General features: G+C 39.0%; 1 protein-coding gene across 3 annotated transcripts in view; it reads left to right on the top strand.

Moving 5' to 3' along the window:
* The first annotated feature begins 333 nt into the window (after positions 1 to 333).
* HTT (huntingtin) overlaps positions 334 to 22,091 on the top strand; it is a 124,063-nt gene continuing 102,305 nt past the window's right edge. For all 3 annotated transcript variants that reach the window (XM_075194351.1, XM_075194346.1, XM_075194349.1), the window contains exons 1-7: positions 334 to 643; positions 13,500 to 13,583; positions 14,344 to 14,464; positions 15,311 to 15,370; positions 18,044 to 18,123; positions 19,387 to 19,525; positions 20,908 to 21,049. In XM_075194351.1, coding sequence (XP_075050452.1) covers positions 546 to 643; positions 13,500 to 13,583; positions 14,344 to 14,464; positions 15,311 to 15,370; positions 18,044 to 18,123; positions 19,387 to 19,525; positions 20,908 to 21,049 — 724 coding nt within the window. In that variant the 5' untranslated portion in view covers positions 334 to 545. The remainder of the gene's footprint in view (positions 644 to 13,499; positions 13,584 to 14,343; positions 14,465 to 15,310; positions 15,371 to 18,043; positions 18,124 to 19,386; positions 19,526 to 20,907; positions 21,050 to 22,091) is intronic.

The following is a 22,091-nucleotide window of genomic DNA, read 5'->3' on the forward strand; positions in this document are numbered from 1 at the left end:
CTATAGTCACACATGTCCCCTCTCTGCCCAGCACCTATAGTCACACATGCCCCCTCTCTGCCCAGCACTTATAGTCACACATGTCCCCTCTCTGCCCAGCACCTATAGTCACACATGTCCCTCTCTGCCCAGCACCTATAGTCACACATGCCCCCTCTCTGCCCAGCACCTTCAGTCACACATGCCCCCTCTCTGCCCAGCACCTATACCACACATGCCCCTTCTCCATCACCTCTTCCTCTTACCTTAGCCCCCACTGCACTCACCCAGGAACTAGAGGATTTCCAGCAGCCCGCACTGTGAGTCATGTGACCGCTGCAGTCACATGACCCGGTGACGTCACAGTGACGTCTGACAGAACCTTATCTGAAGGGACTCAGCCGCCACCTCAGTGATTCCTTCCGGTACCGGCGGCCGGTGATGGGGCAGCAGCGGGTGCTGGCTGTACGGTGTGTGTCCATGTAGTGACCGCCAGGGACGGGGACTCTGGGGACGGATATTGCCGAGTGCGGCCTTGGCTGTGGTTGCTGATGCGCTGAGGTAACATGGCCACCATGGAGAAGCTGATGAGAGCCTTCGAGTCCCTCAAATCCTTCCAGCAGCAGCAGGTGCCGGCCGTGCCCGAGGAGCCGGTGGTCAAAGCGTGAGTCCCCCTTGTTATTATTATACAGACTGTAGTTACAAGAAGTCCCTATGGGTATCTGCACCTGTGCAATTGGGTGTACCAGAATTGTTATTTCTTATTTACCAGCCAACCACCAACCTGCCTGGCCATAGTGCCACCAGCCTGCCTCGCAATGGTGCGTGGGGAGCACGGGTGTCCAGGCTGGCCATGGTGCGTGTGGGGCACGGGCGCCCATGCTGGCTATGGTGGGCACGGGCGCCCATGCTGGCTATGGTGGGCACGGGCGCCCATGCTGGCTATGGTGGGCACGGGCGCCCATGCTGGCTAGGGTGGGCAGGGGCGCCCAGGCTGGCTATGGTGGGCACGGGCGCCCAGGCTGGCTATGGTGGGCACGGACGCCCAAGCTGGCTATGGTGGGCACGGGCGCCCAGGCTGGCTATGGTGCGTGGGTGGCACGGGCGCCCAGGCTGGCTATGGTGCGTGGGTGGCACGGGCGCCCAGGCTGGACAGTGTCCCATGGTCTTTGCCAGAAGGCTGCGGGCTTGGGTGCCCTGTGCTACCCAGAATCTGTGATGCACTTAAGCTGTATTTCCTCTTAATAATTTATTTGTATATATTATTATATAAAGAATGAGCTCCTGTTAAATATATGAAGGCTATCTGGTTGTCAACCATTCATCGATGACCATGGCATTTTTTTGTCTTTTTTTGTTTTGTGTTTCTCGTTCCTCATTTACTTTATTTTTTTTACAAATGGAAATGTTGAAGTATAACATATTCGCAGAAATTCAGAATTTCTGTGTGAAAGTTTTAGCTGTTTGCTCTAATGGAACCACTGTAATTGTTTTCCTCTTAAAGTGAATTATTTGTCACCAACCTCTCCTTTAAAGGTGTAAGGGCTCTTATAACGACACTATATGGAAGCCTCTCTGAAAATACTACGGGCATCAGGATGGTTATTATTCTGACAGCATGCTTCCGCTGTTCACAGATTTAAAAATGGCAGCAAATTTTTGGCATTTTACTTTGACTGGCTTATTATACTGTTATCCTTGTGATCAGCACACACGTGCGAGTACTGGTACTACTAAGTATGTGCTAGCTGTATTTTACTTTTTGTGCCGTGTGAGAAATTTTGGAATGTGATTGTTTGGATAAGCCCAAGCTGGTGAAGACACTGGCCTTAGAGCTTGGTTCCTCTAACATTTTTTTTCAAAGCATTTGTTTTGTCAAATTCAACTAGCGCATGCAGGGAGAGCCAGCCCGCCAGCTCGTAAATGGAACATGATTGCTTTAAAGAGCACCAGTGCTTTATTCGCAAGCAATGCCTAATATGGTTTCTTAAGCATTGGTTATACAAGTGAAGGCTAAATGTCATCGATCAGGCACCCACTCAATCCAGGAGCTTAAATAGGTGCATAATGTATATATTTTATACTTCAATTCCATTCTAGTATAGTGTTAATATTAAGCCTTGTATTCCACTTTAAATAAACCAGTAGGCTGTATGTTGGTACAGCCAACACCATGGCTGTCATGTAGTCAACATAATGTCCCATTATGGCTTCCTTGTTTTATTTTATGTTACCTGTGGCTTCCCAGCTTTTACGGAATTACTGATCCCAGCGTGCCCAACTAGTGTAGACTGGAATGACATACTAGAACTAGTAAGCCTGTAAGAACTATGGAGCCACAGCGTTCCTACTTCTGCTTTAGCATTTGCTGTTCATATCAAAACGCAAATTAAAAATAGTTTCTATGAAAGCGATCATATTTAAAAATAAGTTATACAATCTCATAAGGCGCTGTGTGTATTGGCTGTAGTAAAGATGTTAATTACATGAGTCATGCAAAATGGGAATTTTGAGTCAAAGTCCACCAAATACGTTTAAAGCAGTAGCTGTGCATATTGTGTGTTTTATTTGTAAGCGGCAAAGCACTTAGTCCTCCAAAGAACGAATAATGATAGCAGCGCTGCTTTTGGTGCCGAGTTTCTCTGTACTCAAAATTGGACTAGACATGGGGTGATCTTGAGAAAGCTAATATCTGATATCTTTCCAAGCTTGCTAGTTCTGCAGCCTTGGTTCCATGGCTTTCAGCTACCAGTTTTGAATTTAAAGATTCGTGTAGGCCTGGCCAACCTGTGGCTTTTCAGGTGTTGTGAACATGCAAACCCCATGATGTTTTGCCAATAAATAGCCAGCTGACAGGTGGTAGGGTATGCTGGGACTTGTAGTTTCTCAACACCTGGAGAGCAACAGGTTGGCCAGGCCTGCACTAACGAATCTTTCTTTTTCAACAGTAACAATACTTTACATATATATTTTAAACATATTCATAAATATAAATAAATATTTTAAAATATGCCAAAATGTCACAATAATATTGTATTGATTCTTTTGGCTGTTCACCTTGTTTTGTGTTTAGAGCCTATACCTATGTTTGCAATTAGTTTCTGTGTATTGTAACGGAGCGTTGCACCGATATAATGCACATTATTTTGCTTTGTAACACTCGTTTGAGTGATCCAGTGAAGACGGACAGCCTCCTTGTAAATGATTGTTCAATGTATGCGTGGAGCAGGTGGAGATATAAAGATAGCTGCACCTGCCTGCTGTCAACCCTTCCATTATTCTATAATCAGTCGCTTGCACGATGCTCTGTGTTGACCCATTAGCAAGAAAATAAGGAGTTGTCATGAGCTTGAAAGTAATAAACCAGAAGGTTCAACATTAGCAATTCATTTTTCGCTATGGTTATCCTGTAATACATTTGTTTTATACTACCATATTGCTTATTACAGCCGTGTACATGAAATATGTTATTAGAGTACCTATTGCCTATGACATGGCTATTTTTGGGGTGAACTAATGTTCACCCTATCTATTCCACTAGGAGCTGGTTTCCTTACTCTTGCAACTTCCCACTTGCCTTAGTGAGGTCAGTAGTACATTATTGTGACGATTGGTGTAGCGCACAGAATGGCTGTCTCCACTGTGAGTAGACAGGTAGACCTTAAATATGAAGCTGTTTTATTAAAAATAACTTTCCTAATATGAACATGTTTGTCTTAGTATTTCATTATGTATCTACAAGGAACACTAGCACAGGTGATTCAATCTTTTCTAGTGAGTAACTTTCCAATCTAACCCAGCACACAGTGCACAAAATAGTTCTCTGCTATAGAGGGAGAATGATTTAGAGCAAATGTTCTGTCCAGGGACTGTTCACTGCAAACAAACACATTAGTTATCTGTGAGCTTTAGAGGATTGATTTTTCCATGATCAATGGCAATCGTCCAGAAAGACTCCAAGTTTTACTTCTTTCTAGTATTTAGAAACGTAGAAGGAAATACGGAATGTCAAAAAACCTGTGTATGTATGTGTGTATGATGTGAGTGCGCTCTCTGTACAACGCTGCAGAATTAGTGGCGCTATATAAATAAGTGGTGATGATTATGTGTGTGTGTGTGTGTGTGTATATATATATATATATATATATATATATATATATATATATATATATATATATATAATGTATTATTATTTTATTATGACAGAAAACCGGCTCAAGTACTTAATTAAGATAGGTGTAAGATGCAGACTTTCATTAATGAGATGACATGAGAGATGAAGGGATTATTGTGAACTGTATAAGAAGGAGTTCAGAAAAATGGAAAAGCTTTGAAAAAGTGTATAATATCCGAAACGGGTTAGGGAGTAACAAGTTGCTGCTGACAGCACCCCTGGAATGTTTTCTGATTTATAGTCGGAAGAATGAACTGTTGCAAGAAATCACAGTGTGACTTTAAAGTCCAGAGTATCCTGAAATTGGTGGCACCGGAGGGTAAATTAATATGGTTCTTGGATACCTATAAGCTTCATATGGTATTTACAAATGAAATAAGAGACAAACATAGCATATTATTGAAGCATGAAGAGGATAGGAAGAATTGTGTATTGGAAGGCACTCAGCGATCTTCTTGTTAAAAATAAAAAACTGTTACTTTATTAATATACTTAAAATATACCTCCTAATTGAATAGCGAAATATTTAAGTGACTAAAGTGAATTAAAATAGCAAATTGAATTGCTATGCCCTGCTACTTATTATCAATATATATAAAGATAATCAGTATATAATAGTCACTCCTATTCTAATTATATTGGACTACCTATAAATTGTGTCAACTATAATCATATGACCATTGGTTCCAATCAAGATAACCTCAGTACACACAGCATACATTTTCAGTTGCAATGGTATCTTAGGTAGTCCAATATAATTAGAATAGGAGTGACTGTTATATACTGATTATCTTTATATATATTGATAATAAGTAGCAGGGCATAGCAATTCAATTTGCTATTTTAATTCACTTTAGTCACTTAAATATTTCGCTATTCAATTAGGAGGTATATTTTAAGTATATTAATAAATTAACAGTTTTTTATTTTTAACAAGAAGATCGCTGAGTGCCTTCCAAAACACAATTCTTCCTATCCTCTTCATGCTTCAATAATAGCTATTTGTGTAATAGTGCACCACCCGGTAAATTATTCCAACATTTATAATTATATTTTGATACTGGAATAGCGATACCTAGTGCAGTGGTACCCTCCTTTTAGTAAACATAGCATATTATTGGTGGGGTCTGAAGGGGATTATTACAAATACATAAATATGGGACTCTGAGCACAGTGAACTAAATTGTGGGGACTGAGTGCTTCTATACGGTCAGTGGATTCTCCTTACTGTGTTTTTAATTGATTTGCTCCTAGTGCAAAGTGTGGAACAGCAAATACAAAGGGGCAGGAGGAGAGAAGTCTCTCTCTTCAATTTCTATATCATATTTTTAATATTATATATTAAAATCTAATTTATTATTAATTTATTATTAGTATTTATTATTTTTTATTAGGCTAGTAATTTTTATTGTTTGATCTGCCCCTAGACCAGTGTTGGCTAACCTGTGACACTCCAGGTGGCCAAATTACAAGTCCCAGCATGCTTTGCCAAAATATAGCAGCTTATTGCTGGAAGGGTATGCTGGGACAACACCTGGAGTGTCACAGGTTAGCCTGCCCTAGACTCAGCACTGTTCTTGCTTTTTGACATTAACACTAAATGCTTGAATAACCATTAGGGAGTTGATAGTGTGGGGTAAATGTATCATCTGTCGCTATTTGAAATTAAATAAGCTTTCAGAATATATTTGCAAAAATAAAAAGAGATGCAATGGAAAATGCTATTCATAACCTGTGCAACACAGTTTAGATGACTGTACCGGGGATGCATTAGAGCAATTAAAACATATCTTGTCCTACAGATTGATCTTGCTGTCTTTACAAAGGGATATATGACATCCCCTGCAGGCCCTCTGAAGGAGAAGCTTGTAAAACACAAAACAGAATTGGTCACATCTGGCTGCTCTCTGTAAATTGTTTTCATGTAAACAGCCATGCAGCAAGTCTACAGACTTTACATTAAAGTAATCCTGAAGGTATCACAATACTGCTGCCAGTTGTTTGGCTTACTGACATTTTCCTTACCACCTTTATGTAACAGCTTGGGGAAAATGTGTGCATATTTCCCTTTTCAATACACATTGCCGATTTGAAAGTGAGGAGAATATATCGCAAAGTTTATTTGGCTGTTATGTGATTCTACTGGATGTTGTGATGTTTTGACTTGTAGGTGAGGCAGCACTGCCTATGATGAGGGTAGTGTGTAAAAATACTTACTTTATCCTGATACTATACACAATCTCTGTAGGATGGGTAAACCTGTTAATCCGGATTACTGTAAATGCAGCCAAGCTTTGGGCCTTGGGTTCACTATAACCTGTGAACTTCTGTGCAGTGAGCTTAGTCCTAGAATATCTTATTAGGCAGCTTATAGCTGTTCAGTGAACCACACGTGACATTGCATCCTTACCTTTGTTGATGCCCATCTCCATGACATGACAACAGATACTCTGGTTTCTGTCTGACGTTGGTCTGCAACGTCCAACTGTAATGGTTGTAATCTGACAGTATGCAAGAAGTAGTAGATTTTCGGAACCGTAAACTGCAATGTCTGCATGCAACTGTTCACACACCTCTGTATTGTAATGCTGATACCGCCCCAAGTATGATTTGCATCTAAATGTCTCTAGACTTCTCTACTACCCATTTTAATGTCTCCTGCCAAACAGTTTGTTTTCTATATATTTTTTTTTAAGATTATTAAATAGTGTATTTAGTCTAATATAAGTGTTAGTTCTTTTTCAAATGTGATTGGTAGGATAATTAGTAACTTTGTTGAATAAAGGGTGTAAAATACTACAAAATTTCATTTAACAAAAAAAACAGCGATAATCCTAAAATATCTAGAATCAATCACAAATAGGTTATATAGAAAAAATAATTAATACATCAAATCCACCTTCTAATCTAAAAAAATCTGTTTATTGTGACACACACAACTGAATTAACGTTATTAAAATGTCAAATAAATTTAATCCCACAGTATACACTAACAAAATTACATAAAATTATTATTCCGTACATTTAGCACATATTCATAATATGACGACAAAGTACCACTAGTGATTACAATACACACAGTGAAGTGTACTAAAAGATGGACACTGGGCTGTGACAATTCAATTTATATGCAATTGACATATCATTGATCGTGTACTTATCGAAAGTGTAATCCAGTCCTGCAATATATAAGATGCGCTGATTTAATGATGTATAGTGGAGAATAACAGCTTGATATCTTATCCGTTCACGAACGAGGAATCAATCTGAATCCACTACTCCACATACAGCAGCATCTCCCGTTTTTAGATGACTGCACCAGCGGAAAAGTTATCCACGATCACCCGCAGTCTTGAAATCATTTGTGGAACCCTTTGTAGTAGTGCATCTTTATACCATCATCTGAGGCTAAATCTATCATAAAGAGAACCTTCATTTAAAATGCACCCTACACAAATAGATATTGGCTTCCGTTGCGCCAACACACGTTAAATCTAACCATAATAACTCCATCCTTAGGGGCTTCTGTCTTTTTTTTGCTGTCAGGTAAGGCCATTAAGATCCACAGTTTCATTAAGGCCACATGGGGATAGACTTTCAAGTCCATGGGGTAGATTTATCAAGCTGCGGGTTTGAAAAAGTGGAGATGTTGCCTATAGCAACCAGTCAACCGATCTAAGTACCTCTACCTAAAACAGCGGTGGGCAACAGGCTGCTCTGGGAGCCTTCATCTGCAAACCCCCAACTGGGCAGCTCCAGAACGGGGCAGCCCACCTTCGCATCATGTGACCTCTGCACAGTGCAGGGAGATCACACAGTATTCACAGTGCACTGTGCTCTCCCTCCTTCCTACGTTAGGCCCCTTTGAAGACTGGAAGGGCACACATACGGCCCACCACTTATTTCATATTGCCCTTCACTGGCCTACAATGAACTAGGGAGAAAAAGTAATTTAGTAACCATTGCAAGGCAATGTGTACAAGCCAATAAATGAAGGTCAGTGAAAGGTGAAAAACCCTTTTAAGCATTTTGGTGTTTATACTCTTATTTGTGCATTCTTTTATCCATTGTTCTCTTCTGAAGTCATTTTATAAAGTTGGACTTATCATTTATTCATATACATTCAAGCTAGACTAATGTATCATTACATTTATTGTTGTCCTATTACTGTTGGCTTTCTGTTTGGTAATATGTATTTGGATTATAATTATACAGTATTGATCTATACAGTAGTATCGGGAAACCCATGCAATAAATGCTAAAACACTTGTCATCTGTTGTACGCAATTGAATTATTTTGTGCATCTTGTGTATACAGCTTATTTGAGATTTTACTTATTTAGCTCTGAAATGGGTAAACTGTTGACAGTGGACTCATAACATTTTTTTTTTACTCCTTATAAATCTTTGTTTTTAAGTAAAATGTGTCTAGAGTCTGATCATCTTTTCATTGTCTGCTCGTTTGTCCGCCGTTTTGAAATGGGCTGGCATAGAATAACCGGCAGCCAATTGGATCATTTGAATACACACCCTGGCACAGAGTATTTCAGGAGCTGAGTGTGCTAATCTTGCGGGAGGAGGGGACCTGTACACTTTTGTGATTGTGTTACGGAGGATAGGGCTGGATGTGACGGGCTCTATTCGAGCCCTTTTACAAGTTGTCAACTTGCACAATTCGCCCAGATTTATGAATACTTGGGAGTGGGTTAATGTGCATTTTTATGCCCATTTTATTCACTATGAATTTGTAAGTGCTGCAATTCCACATTTGGAAAGAAGTGCGTTGAAAAACCTGCGTGTGTCCCCAACATTTGCTATTTGGCATGATATTACAGATATAATATTTATTTGAATGAAAATAGCAGCAAAATAGATTTAAAATACTCCCACGAAGTCCTATAAGATACGGACAATCAATGTAGAAAGCGCCCATCAGCTTCAGAGGTGATTCAGCCAATCAGAAGCAGCTAGCTAGTGCTGGTGACCATCGTCATTGGCATGTATTTGTACCTGCCCTGTAGCTGGTGCAAAAGATACAACTCCTGACAGGCGTATATATGCAACTCCGTGCTGGTCTGCCTCAGCAGCATTTATGTGAATACTTCCTTACTGTACTCGGCCTGCGATAAGCCTGCAGCCTTATGAATAGTCAGATACTTTTATATACATATATACAAATTACTTCTCATGAGTTCTAAATGTATTTTCTATTTATTTATTTTTTTAAATAACTTTTCTTGTTCGTTTCTCTTTGTTAAACATTGAAGAATTTTGTGGCTTTAATGTACTTCTGCTGCATAAATTACACATAAAAAGGACTAATCACTTCCACACAGTAGACACATCTATTTTGTGAGATAAACCAGTTTAAAACCATTCAGCTTGCATGGAACCTTGAGTCATGGCCTTACTAATATTTATGAGGTCTATCTTTTATATTCACAAGGCACTGATTTCTAGTGAATACATAAGCTACATTAAGATTTTTTTTTTCCAGCAACAAAATGGCTCCAGGTTCTTTTTACTTTCAGTATAGATCAGACACACTTGCCCGTTTTAGGCCTCATAAACATTGATATTCCTTTCATGCATTGAACTAGTGTTTCTAACACTGGTACAGTACATGTATATGGATCTGGAAAATGAAACGCGTTGTGTTCTGTAACCCATTACCCACTTACATTGTTGCTCTTGTTGGAATGTGTTGAAGTACTGTCTTGCTGAACGCTGCTTGCGCCATTCAGTTGTTTACCGTAATTAAACATATTGGGAAAGCTTGAATGATCTCCCAAACGCTAATGAGAAACGTGTATGTTTGACACGCAATATCGCTTGCGTTTCTATTTGAATTTTAAATGGAAGGCAAATGACAGTATGTATGAGGCCTTATCTTGGTGCTGTTCTCCGTATCTGTTATAGTGTCCTTTTCTGTTTGTTCATTTTTAAGGGTTCGTATTTGAAATTTCATAGCAATGTTTTCATGTCCTGTTTGCATAGGGTAAAAGAAATGTATTATAATCCCATCCTGTGGGGTCAGGTCATGTTGGGATAAATTTAATGTCCTATGAGAGAGTGTAATAGACCTGCACCAGGATAAAGTCCAGTGGTCAAGAAATGTTGTTTGTATATTCTCCTATCTCATTGCTGTTGGGTAGATGCATCTGTATCAGTTGTGCAATGTCCACTATAAAGTGTACCGTAAAATATATTCATATTCAGATGTGGGTATTAATGTATCTGTTTGGCTTAGTGAGCATACATATCCTAGTGTCTTACCTTTCTTAACTCCTGGCATTTCCATTGAACGCAGTATGTCTAAATGCTTTGGAATGGTTGTACAGCCATATGGCTCTGGGATGATTATTGACTCCTCCGGTCACTTTCAGAATGTTACTTAATGTCATCTCTTGTGTGTTTTGCAGTATAATGCACAATATTGACATTCTGTAGTGACTGTTAAAGGGTCACAGGAAAGCACTATCCTGAAATCTGCTTCACTGATTTCCTTCCAATGTTTTGCTGTCCAGGCACCCGTTGTGAATGTTTGGTTATACTACTGCTGACACGGCTAATAAGTCCACCATCTACCGATTCATAGCTGTATTAAGAGTTTGATTTAGTTTTAAAACTGCAAAGTGAAAACGCATTTTAATTATTATTTGCTTTTGGCAAGATGGTGGAGCGCGGTGCATTGGCCTCTGTGCATTTTATCTTGCATCAAATGGAGCAAGAAGTATTTGATAAACTGCAGCTCTCCTAATCCCAAGTAGGACCACACATGCTGGATTTACACTAGTAACCACATGTTGTTTTTTAATATATTTCCTTTTTGAGGCTTCAGCCAGATTTTCTTGTGTGATGGGTAATATCGTAGAACCAGGGCAAAATGGTTTAATTTGGTGAACAACCAATCTTTCTATACTTAATCTGTTGGAGTTTAACATTTCAGGATCTAGCTTTTTAGACTAATATGCAATTGGTAGATTTTTGCTGCTGTTGACTATTTTTGTCACAGCCAGAAGTTGGTGTAATGAGATTTTACTAATGAAATAGCTAGTAATGTAACTATATTTCCGTAGCTACTACGCTTTGTGACTCGGTGATGTCGCTGGTTCCTAGTAACTTGCTAGGATGGATTCTCGGGTGTATGGTTCATCCTACAAAATAGCTACTTCCACTGTGTGCAGAGAATGATTATCTATAAAGCTAGTAGGGATAGTTTCTAGATCTGAGCAGTGATTCCCAAGTGAAAGCATAAGGAATGAGTCTGTAGTATGTTTGTTTTACTAGTCAAAAATATTACAATTCTTGAGAGAAGACAATTGATTCCAGAAATCAATAGTCTGCCTTTTGTCTCAATTTGGTCCATCCATCTCATGTAAAGAAGATGTGTACAGTTTTTTTTTATAGAGATTCTTTCTTTTCAAGTCACCTAATATCTGTTCCAAAAAAAACCTTTATTGAGGGTGCATGCATGACATGTAGGTGTGAAACGGTTAATAATCAGAAACCACCAAGTCCCTCTAAAAATGACTGACCTCCATCCGCAAAATAAAACCCCTCACTCACTATTAAACACAAAGTCCTGTCGCCACTAAGATTTATTTCCAAAGCTGACTCTTAGGAAGTCTTCAGTTACTCCTAAAATACAACCACATCCTAACTTTATTTAGTTACTGTAAACTAAACAATTCCTTGCATAAATGTGCCGTTATAAGAAACAAGCTTATCTGAAATGTTAGTTTAGACAGGACATTATTAAATCCCATTTAATATGACAAAGTGCTCTTAAATAACGTTATTATGTTAGTTTCAACGCGTCTTTTTGCTGCGAGCGAAAAAGCCGGGTTAAATTTACCTTAATAATAGTAATAGGTTTAGTGCAGCGATACTATGGGGGGAATTGAATTCCCCCTCATTAAATCCATGTTTACTTACATACACGCAGTGATTTGCTGGAAACCATTTTGACTAAGATAACCTCAAGTTTATGGATAAATCATGGCAACAATTAACTTTTAATAATTATATAGATTAGGCAATAATCATAACTGGTGAAAAAATAATGTTTAAAATGATGTAGTTGAATATTGCATTTTATTTCAAGTTTTGCAGAATTTTGAGCAGATAGCCAGGTTTATATTAACCCTGGATTTCCTGGCATATGGCCTCCTTACACTTGCTCTATTTCCTCAGCATGTTTTGTTACTGAGAGCAGAGCCAGAGCTGCTTATTATAAAACCATTGGTGCTTATGTAAAATATATGGTAATTGTATACAAATAACAACATGCACTCCTTTTTTTAGGTTGTAGATCTGTCATATGTTTGTTTAAAAACACCTCTGCATTGACCATTCATTTTGCATAGATAGCATTGTGGTTTTTACAATGGTTCCTATGGGTAAATGCAATAGATGGGAATTAGTGTCCTTTCTTTATCCTTTTTCTTTTATAGTAAGTGCTTATAGGAACTCTGGGAAAGGTGTATAACATAACTTTGTAGAAGGGTGTTTCAGTATTTGTAGGGAAAACAATCTGATGTTAACTTATAAAGCAGCGAAACCAAAGCAAATGAACCAATTATGAAAACAAATGTTGCTAAAATTTTAATAAGGGGAAAAAGCTCTAATCGATGGTGATAGTATTTTTTTATTAGTTTCTATTTTAATCTAAATGAATATACAGCTTCTGTAGGGGTTGGCCATAGATGGGATGAGGGCGAAGCTGGCTCCTTTTTATTGTGTGATCTTGTAATGGACAAGGCAACCTCTGGGCATTCCAATTAATCAGGAACCGCAACAGGTTAGCCAACAAGAGTAATTACACTTGGCAGCTTGTAGCAGTGCAAATAAAAATCACTTATTGCCTGCGTTTATCAAACACATCTCCGATGCAGGTGTGCATTACTGTCCGGAGCAGTAGAGGGTAACTTACCACTAAAGCAGACCAGTCTCCCTAGTTGTCCCTGTACTGCACATAGCTTAGGTTTAGTCACCTTTTTTCCATGTGAGCATCATCTGTAACACTTTATTTCAAGAAAGCTGAAAGAAGCAGCTGTTTGATTACCTGTGTATATTATTGCTGATAACAGTCATAGAAATGGATACATATTAGAATAAAAATGTAAGTGTTGTCCTTTCTGTTACTTGATTCCCCTTGTCCTATACAGGTATTGCTGCTGTTGTATTGTCTTGTTCTGTCTGACCTGTGCCCTGGTTCTGTCTGACCTGTGCCCTGGTTCTGTCTGACCTGTGCCCTGGTTCTGTCTGACCTGTGCCCTGGTTCTGTCTGACCTGTGCCCTGGTTCTGTCTGACCTGTGCCCTGTTTTTGTTTTTCCTTTCCAGAAAGAAAGATCCTTCCACCAACAAGAAAGATCGTGTGACTCACTGTCTGACAATATGTGAGAACATTGTGGCTCAGTCTCTGAGGTACTGCTGTCTGCTATTACTAGTCGCTATACAGGATGTATATCTATATCCGGACTGGACAACATGTGGCTCTCCAGGTGTTGTGGAACTACAAGTCTCAGCATGCTTTGCTAGCCATCAGCTGGCTATCTACTGGCAAAGCATGCTAGGACTTGTAGTTTCACAACACCTAGAGAGCCACAGGTAGGCCAGGCCTGATCTATACAGTATAGGAGGTACATTGTGGCTCAGTCTCTGAGGTACTGCTGTCTGCATACAGGACGTATATCTATACAGTACAGGGGAAACAATATTGTGTAGGATAAAGTGTTTGAAACAGTCAACCATTAAATATGTACAGGTCAGATTTCATGACTATGTAATACTGACCTGAGCCTGATCATACGATCTTCATTTTTATTTGGAGCACTATTAATTACGTGTATAGGAGGCAAATAACCTGCTTGTAGATCAGAGGTGATAGAAGTTTAGTAACAAATTATTTCAAACCTTAAATGTCAATCTGTACTTTTGTAGGTAAGTTAAAATATACCGAGCTGTGATCTGGGAGATAAATTAGGAATTCTTTATCTTTTTTTATTTATTATTTTTCCCACCATCTTTCCATTTCTCTAAACTTTGCTCCCAGTTCTGTGATTGTCCCTTTATTTATGTGTGATTTGAAGACTGGAAAGAGAACTGTAGGAAACATTAGAGAATAAGTACAGGAGATCTACACAAGGCTGCTGCAGTGATTCTCTTCCTATTCCATGTGTTGTAGGAACTCTCCGGAGTTTCAGAAGCTGCTGGGTATCGCCATGGAGCTGTTCTTGCTGTGCAGCGATGATGCGGAGTCTGACGTCAGGATGGTGGCCGACGAGTGTCTCAACAAAGTGGTGAAAGTATGTCTGCTAATGGTTTTCCTGCCTCCACCACACATTGTGTGTTTCTGCGGTAGAGTAAATATTTGAGAGTTTGCTCTCCTGACTAGTCTGCACTTTCTTGCTCTCTTTCCTAGGTTCCTCTTAGATTTTCTTGCTCTCTTCTCCTATTTAATATAATTTAGATTCCCCCCTGTAGTATTGCATTGGTCGTCCTAATGTTCAGTTTATCCCCTAATCCGCACAGCAGGTGCTGTCACTGCAGGCCATGCTGTATACAGTCCTATCGTTGCAGAAGGCACCTTTTTGCCTACTTTACAATCACAACTCCAGTAATGGAAACCACTTTAGTACTTGACAATATTCAGTGGATTGTAGGACGGGACTGGACAAGCAGTAAAACTGAAGTGTTGGCAATCCTTTTTTGGAGTTATTCATCCATCTATAATAATACACCTATTTCCCAAGAAGTGTATAAGGTTCATGTTGCTCATACAATTAGCTGGAAATTGGTTTCTGTATTTTGTCAAATTCTGATCCAGCATCTTTAAATTTACTAATCTGTCACTATTAATACTAATAATATTATATTATTATTATTCTTATTATTATTATTATTATTCTTTATCTCTTAATTGCTGACCTATTATTTCTACAGAACTGTTGCATAATAAATATACCCCTAGTGTGTGTTATAAAAGTTGTTGGTGCGGCTGAAAATGACATTGGTTGACAGTTGTTACTGTTTTATATAATCTAGTTTCTCCTGCTACTACCACAGTGAGGTGTTACACCATGTACTGGTGACGTCACGTAAATAAGATTGTGAGTGTGAATGTCTTTCACCCTGACACTCTCTTCTTACAGGCGTTAATGGATTCAAACCTTCCACGGCTGCAACTTGAGCTCTACAAAGAAATAAAAAAGGTGAGTTTCTTGTTTTTCTATACATAAGTGGAAAATTAGATTAAACCTACTTTTCCACACTCAATCAGCTTCATCAGGAATTTGCTTACATTTTTATTATTTTTTCCATTTTACTCTACCCAAGGAAATTTCATATAGGTTTTTTTTTCCCCTGGACCGGGACGTCTTTGTTTGGTTACTATAGTTTAATAGGTATCTATTTAATTGTATTGACATGTGATGTGGCGAGTATAGTATGTGTTTGCATGCAGTATTGTAGACTTTGCAGACCAGTGGTAAAGCATGTTGCCGGCATGCTTTACCACTAGGGGCAGTGTAGGAGAGGTTTTCAGGATCATACAAATCCTGGAAAAAACACTAGGGGGTATATTTACTAAACTGTGGGTTTGAAAAAGTGAAGGTGTTGCCTATAGCGACCAATCAGATTCTAGCTTTCATTTATTTAGTGCATTCTACAAAATGAAACCTAGAATCTGATTGGTTGCTATAGGCAACATCTCCACTTTTTCAAACCTGCTGTTTAGTAAATCTAGCCCTAGATGTCACCAGTGTTTCCTGCTGCCACTGGGGGCGCCATTATGATGCATGGACTTGGTGATCTTGATGAGATTGCTTCCCCCCATATGTCTATTTGGTGATGTACACATCTGAGCACTTTTTACATGCGAGTCAGGTGGCTCACAGATGTTCTAAGCCGTGGCCTGCAGTGTGATCAAGGGGCAAGTGACATAGAATCCAAGTCATTTGCCACCCAAATGTAGGTCAAGCCTTTATGGAAATTTTACTTTGTCAGTGAATGGGTTAAACGGTTATCTGAACAGGCAGCCTGTTAATATACATGTGTTACAGCTGTAGAGCTTTTTGTAAATTTTCCTGTTAAAATGTTATTGAGCCATCCACAGCCACTTGCAGAGAAGCGGGGAACAACATTGAATGTTGCAAATGTAAACCTCAGGTCTCCTCTTGTGCTAATAACATTAAGACGATAAACGACCCTTTGGTAAGATATTGTGTTATGCGCCCACGAAAATGTCCACGCTTACCAAAGCACATTGCACCTGTTGACTTGGTTTTCTAAACTTCCTAAAAAATCATGATCAACGATGGAACAATGTCTGGCAAATGTGGGAGTGTGTACACACTCCCGACCAGCAGATATATGTAGGGTGTACAGAGTCACGATGTTTTCAGCAAATGGTGATGAGAGATGAAGATCACAGATCTTAAGGTATATTGTGTGGGTATGTACACATGAATCTGCCTGCTCATTGGGACTTTCAGTCGTTGGTAAAATAGTTACAGAAATGGCATCTGAATTAAGATTGCCTTAGTGCGTACCCAGCTTTACCTTGCAGTTAGACTTACTGTTTGACAGGTCTACTTTAAAGACAAAGCTCTTATGGGTTTCTGCCTTTCGTCACATGTCCAGTTGTTAGGCCATACAGTGTTCAGCAAATTGTATCGTTTATTTGATTTAATGTATATTGGGTTTGGAAACAAACCTAAACATGATTAGGACCTGTGTTCACATACGTTTTTGGCTGATGAGTCTTTCCACGCTTATACCTACTAATCTGACATTTCTTTGGTATTTCATTTGGTATTTCATCTTCGATATAGATATAATCATAGTTTCTATACCTGAAGTAGTAATTTGTTTATTTCTATTAACCGTTTCACCACAGTTGTATGACTCACCGGCTTGTGGTAATAACGATACCATAGCTTTGCATGGATCTACAGGTTTGTTTTATGACATACAGGGGGTAAATGTATCAAGCTGAGAGTTTTTTCTGGCGGTTTTGAAAAACCAATCAGATTCTAGCTATCATTTATTTTGTACATTCTACAAAATGACAGCTAGAATCTGATTGGTTGCTATAGGCAACATCTCCACTTTTCAAACCCGCCGGAAAACTCTCAGCTTGATACATTTACCCCACACTGTGTAAATGGCAAACAAAATGAAAGGATTTGTATTAAATGCATTACTCTTGGTTCTAGCTGTAATATATTGTTAAATATATTTACACAACATAAGAAGGTTGCTCTAGGGTGTTGTAATATTAGTGAAACAATGATTAGATCATGCCAAGCTCAGCTCAAGACCCCCTGTTGGGGGTGAGGATTCAATGGTCGGGGATGTGGCGCGCGCACACATTTCCGGCAATTACGGTAGGAATCTCCGCTTCAATGTTATGGTTGGAATCTCTACTCATTTGTTCTCTCGCACCCCATGGCCTTAATTACATTTATTGGTAGTTCCTGCCTTTGACTGATATTTATTTTATATATAGATTTATATTTATTATACAGTTGTGAAGTGGAAAGGGCTATTGGCAACAATAGCGGCACCAAGCCAGCTTTAGTGGGTAAAAATTTGAGGAGCTGACTTGTTGGACGGGTGGCATCCTGTGTCATTGCCACATTGAAAGTCACTGTGCTCTACGACCCATTCTACTGCTAATGTGTGACTGTGGAGATGGCATGGCTGTATGCTTCATTTTATGCACCTGTTGGCATTGAGTGTGGCTGATTTGGGCAAACATACTAATTACAAGGGGTGTCCACATACTTTTGCCCATGTAGTGCTTGCGTGTGAAACTGGAATCCAGGTTAGGGATTTCTGTATTTGTTGTACTTGCATATAACCATCTGCTGTTCTGTATTTAGAATGGAGCACCGCGGAGCCTCAGGGCCGCTCTCTGGAGGTTTGCAGAGCTTGCGCACCTTGTTCGACCTCAAAAGTGCAGGTAATGCATTGTTCTAAACTAAGTGTGTATTACTGCCATAAAGTCATCTCTCCTATTGACAAATAAAACATATCTACGTTCATGACTGAAGAGCAATTTGTACGCTGCAAGACAGTTCTGTAACACAGAAATGCCCAGACTATCTACTTTGCCTTCAAAATGGATAATATAATAGTCATATTCGCTGCAGCATTTATTGACTAATTAGTAACCCCAGGTTGTAGCATTACTGCAACATTACCATGTGCTTTGGGGAAGTTACTGCTAGCCGTGTTTTTTTTTTGTTTTTTTTTGTTTTCTTAATCTAATGCTTTTTTTGTTAATGTTATCACCTACACATTGTGGTGGGATGAACGAATATCCATAAAAATCCAGCCATCTATTCATTAAGAGCCAATGATATCACCAAGTTGTGCCTCAGTGATTTCTCTAGTAAGTAGGCTGTGTAGTCCCATCAGGACACTCTCCTAAGGATGTATGTAGGGCTAATGATGTCACAGCAGCTTGAATGACTGCAGTCTCAGCTTTTTGAGTTGCATGTGATCTCATCATGAATCTGAATATGTGGGAACAGCTTTAGTTTTTTGTAGGGAAATGGAGAGGTATTACTTTTTTTTTTTTAATGTATTTTTTTTTTTTTCAAAGCTGTGGTTCAATGTTGGCATAACCCTGAATAATGTATTTTACATCCATAGTTCACATGTAAAGAAGTCACTTTATGCATTCAGTGGTCATTTATATGACAACTGCTTGACACTTGTTTGGGGTCCTGCTGACAAAGCCGAGGCAGAAATGTAGCGCCTATAACTATCTTTATTAATATAACTACTTATTTCCTGTGGTGACGTGAAGATTTACCCATTGTCTCAGTGTCGAGGCTGTTTAGTTTATATATAGCCATTGTATTGTGATGACAACCGCTAATTAAATAACACTCGCTGGCTGCAGGCAGCTGTTGGCAGAAGAAATGATAAAACATTCTCCAAGGATTGCACCTTTAAAATTGTATGTTCTGTTATCAATCTTCTGCCTAAACAATTGCATATGTTCCCATATTTCCACGTGAAGAGGGCCCATTGTATGCAAATGGATTTCATGTTCTGTCAACCTTCAGAGAAGAGAAGGAAATATATGTGTAGTGTCGCCTATTGTACACATGCATTTCATAACAGAAAACATTTAGCGTAATAAGTGCCAGTAGTGGTACAATGTATTCCTCTATTCCCTTATATGTTTTATTTCTTTGGTTTTTCACGTTACTAGACCATACCTGGTGAACCTGCTTCCTTGTCTCGCAAAAATATGTAAACGTCAGGAGGAGTCGGTACAAGAGACGCTCGCTGCTGCTGTTCCGAAAATCATGTCTGCCTTTGGTAACTTTGCAAATGACCATGAAATCAAGGTAAGGAAATATATAACTGGTCAAAAATGGAATTATAGTGCAATTCTGTTGACATTTAGTGTACTGTTAATTTTACTTTAATAATTGTGGTAAATAAAATGTAAAGGAAGAACTGTATGTAAGGTGGTTGTTCTAGAAGTAAGTCCAGTCTGTCTGCTTCTGCTACATAATCTCATTTTGGTCACTTCCTGCTTCATTGCCTCTCTTTTTTATCTAATATGTTTTATTTACAGAATCAAATCAACATGCAATTTAGTTACCGAGATGATACTTTAATATCACAAGCAGTCATCCAGAAATGACATCTTGAGCTATAAGTCTAACAAACAAATTTGGGTTGGCATAAGCAATGTTGCCATTAATGACTATTGAATCCAGCCAGGGACACTAGTTTAATAAAGAGCAAATTACATCGTGGCCACTCGGTACTCTAGCTCTCACATTAGAGTGCTTCACACATGATGCCATTTTGCTGGCCAAATTAGCCAACCATTGTGCAATGTGGGGGCTCCAAAATAATTGCTGTACATGATTCAAAATACAAGGCTATTATCAGATTAGGTTAGTTTAGGTACAGTGACTAATGACCTCATTGCTGCTGTTAGATCACCCATTGACCTGGAATTGCAGGCAGCCAGGTGTCCAGCAATCTGGTTGTTCCATTGGAGTCTGAACCTCAGATCTGCGCAATTTAGCATACAGACACGTGGCCAAATCCCTCACTAACACCTCTGAGAGTGTGGTCTGTGGCCACTATTATTTGAGTGATGAAGTAATATTGTGTATGAGTTTTAATCATTGTTAATCTGGTAAATAGTGGAGCCACGGTTGCAAATTACTTGCATATATATATATTTTACCTCTATCATCTATTGGCTCTCTTATTGATGCATCCAGTATCTTGCCCAATGTTAGAATGCAGTGCACACTTTTAAATGTTTTATCCATTTTCCTTGTAGTTCCAATTAGTTAAACAGCCCATTCACCAAAGAATTTTTGCAATTTCTCCCATCCTACTATTCTACTGTAGCAGTCTCCGACTTTCAGCTCAAGACTACATCTTTCCTTGGGCAAGTCAACGCTGGATAAAATATGTACAATGTTATGTTCAATTGACCTATACCACTGGAGGTCACTTAGCTGGGTGTTCTGAGGTCACTTAGCTGGGTGGTCTCAGGTCATCAGGACCCGTCCCCTTTCATAGGACTGAGCTGTCTCAGCACTTCTGACTCCATCTATAAGAAAGTTTTGCAATTCAAAATTTACCCTTGAACACTGAAAAGAGATTTATAAAGAAATGATTTCTAAATAAGCGGTAATATTAGTAAAGATAGTGTTTATTGCTTATGAAGTTGTAACTGTTTCATACCATTTTCTTCCAGGTTCTACTGAAAGCGTTTGTAGCCAATCTGAAGTCCAGCTCTCCCACCATCCGTCGTACGGCTGCTAGTTCCGCTGTACACATCTGTCAGCATTCTCGGAGAACACAGTATTTCTACACGTGGCTGCTCAACGTACTCCTAGGTAACTATCGTGATGATATTTATCCCCCGGTGCTGGTATAGCATAACCCAAGTATCACTGGAGAGAGAGAGGGCAAAAATTGCAAAATATAATATGCCAGAAACGCAAATAAAGTAAACACATCGCAGCTAACACGAGCTTTATGTTGATGTGGTGGAATCCTACAAAATTCACTCTGGAGGTAAATTTTTTTTTTTTTTAGGATTTTGGCAATGGGCGGAGTAATAATTGATAGGTGTTTTTTGATGTTTTGTCATTTTTCTCCCAAACAAAATTACCTGGATAAAAATCATCCAGAAAAAAACCCTTGTAATGTATTTTATTATCCAAATAATTATTAAACCCTATGCTTTGCATACACATTCATTATATCTTTGTAATATCCATTATCCAATCACTTGGCATACCGCTGCTGTTAAAGTTTCACCTCATCCCATTTGTTAGGATGGGTCCGGAGCTGCCTGGATGTTGTAAATTCATGTAATATTTTTTCACAAAGCTCAGGCCGTATTAGAGAGTTGGCCACAAGGTGTGGGACCTATAAGATGTGTGTGCAGTTTAATTCAGTTTTCTGTTTCAATTACAGATATTGTTAATCTGTGGTTTATTTTCTGTTTGTAACTGGGTAAGCTGAATAAAGTTCTTAATTGCAATTGTTTCACTAAGCTAATTACTTAATTGCAAACTATCTGCGAGTTCTGTGTGTGCGATACAGAATCTGGCAGAGATCCGAATGCCCAGCTGTCAGGCCAAGTGGCCCGTCTGCCAGTGTCTGGCTGGTTTTAGTGGTATTGGTTGTAATTACTTTACAGTTTAAAGCAATTTAGCATTTCCAAGGAATGAAGGAGGAACGGATGTCAGAGCATGGTACCTCCTTATACCCATGTATTATTATAATGGATTTAGTACATTGGGGGAGCAGACTTTCCTTTTTGTTAATTTCCTTACCAAAATAGTAACTAGTAATGTGTTTAGTGATTGGTAATGCAACCCAGTATACATTCTGTTGTATGCACGCTTTTCCGGTTCTACCATTAGTGTG

Source organism: Mixophyes fleayi, chromosome 1, assembly GCF_038048845.1.
Source record: "Mixophyes fleayi isolate aMixFle1 chromosome 1, aMixFle1.hap1, whole genome shotgun sequence".
In the NCBI taxonomy this organism is placed as follows: domain Eukaryota; kingdom Metazoa; phylum Chordata; class Amphibia; order Anura; family Limnodynastidae; genus Mixophyes; species Mixophyes fleayi.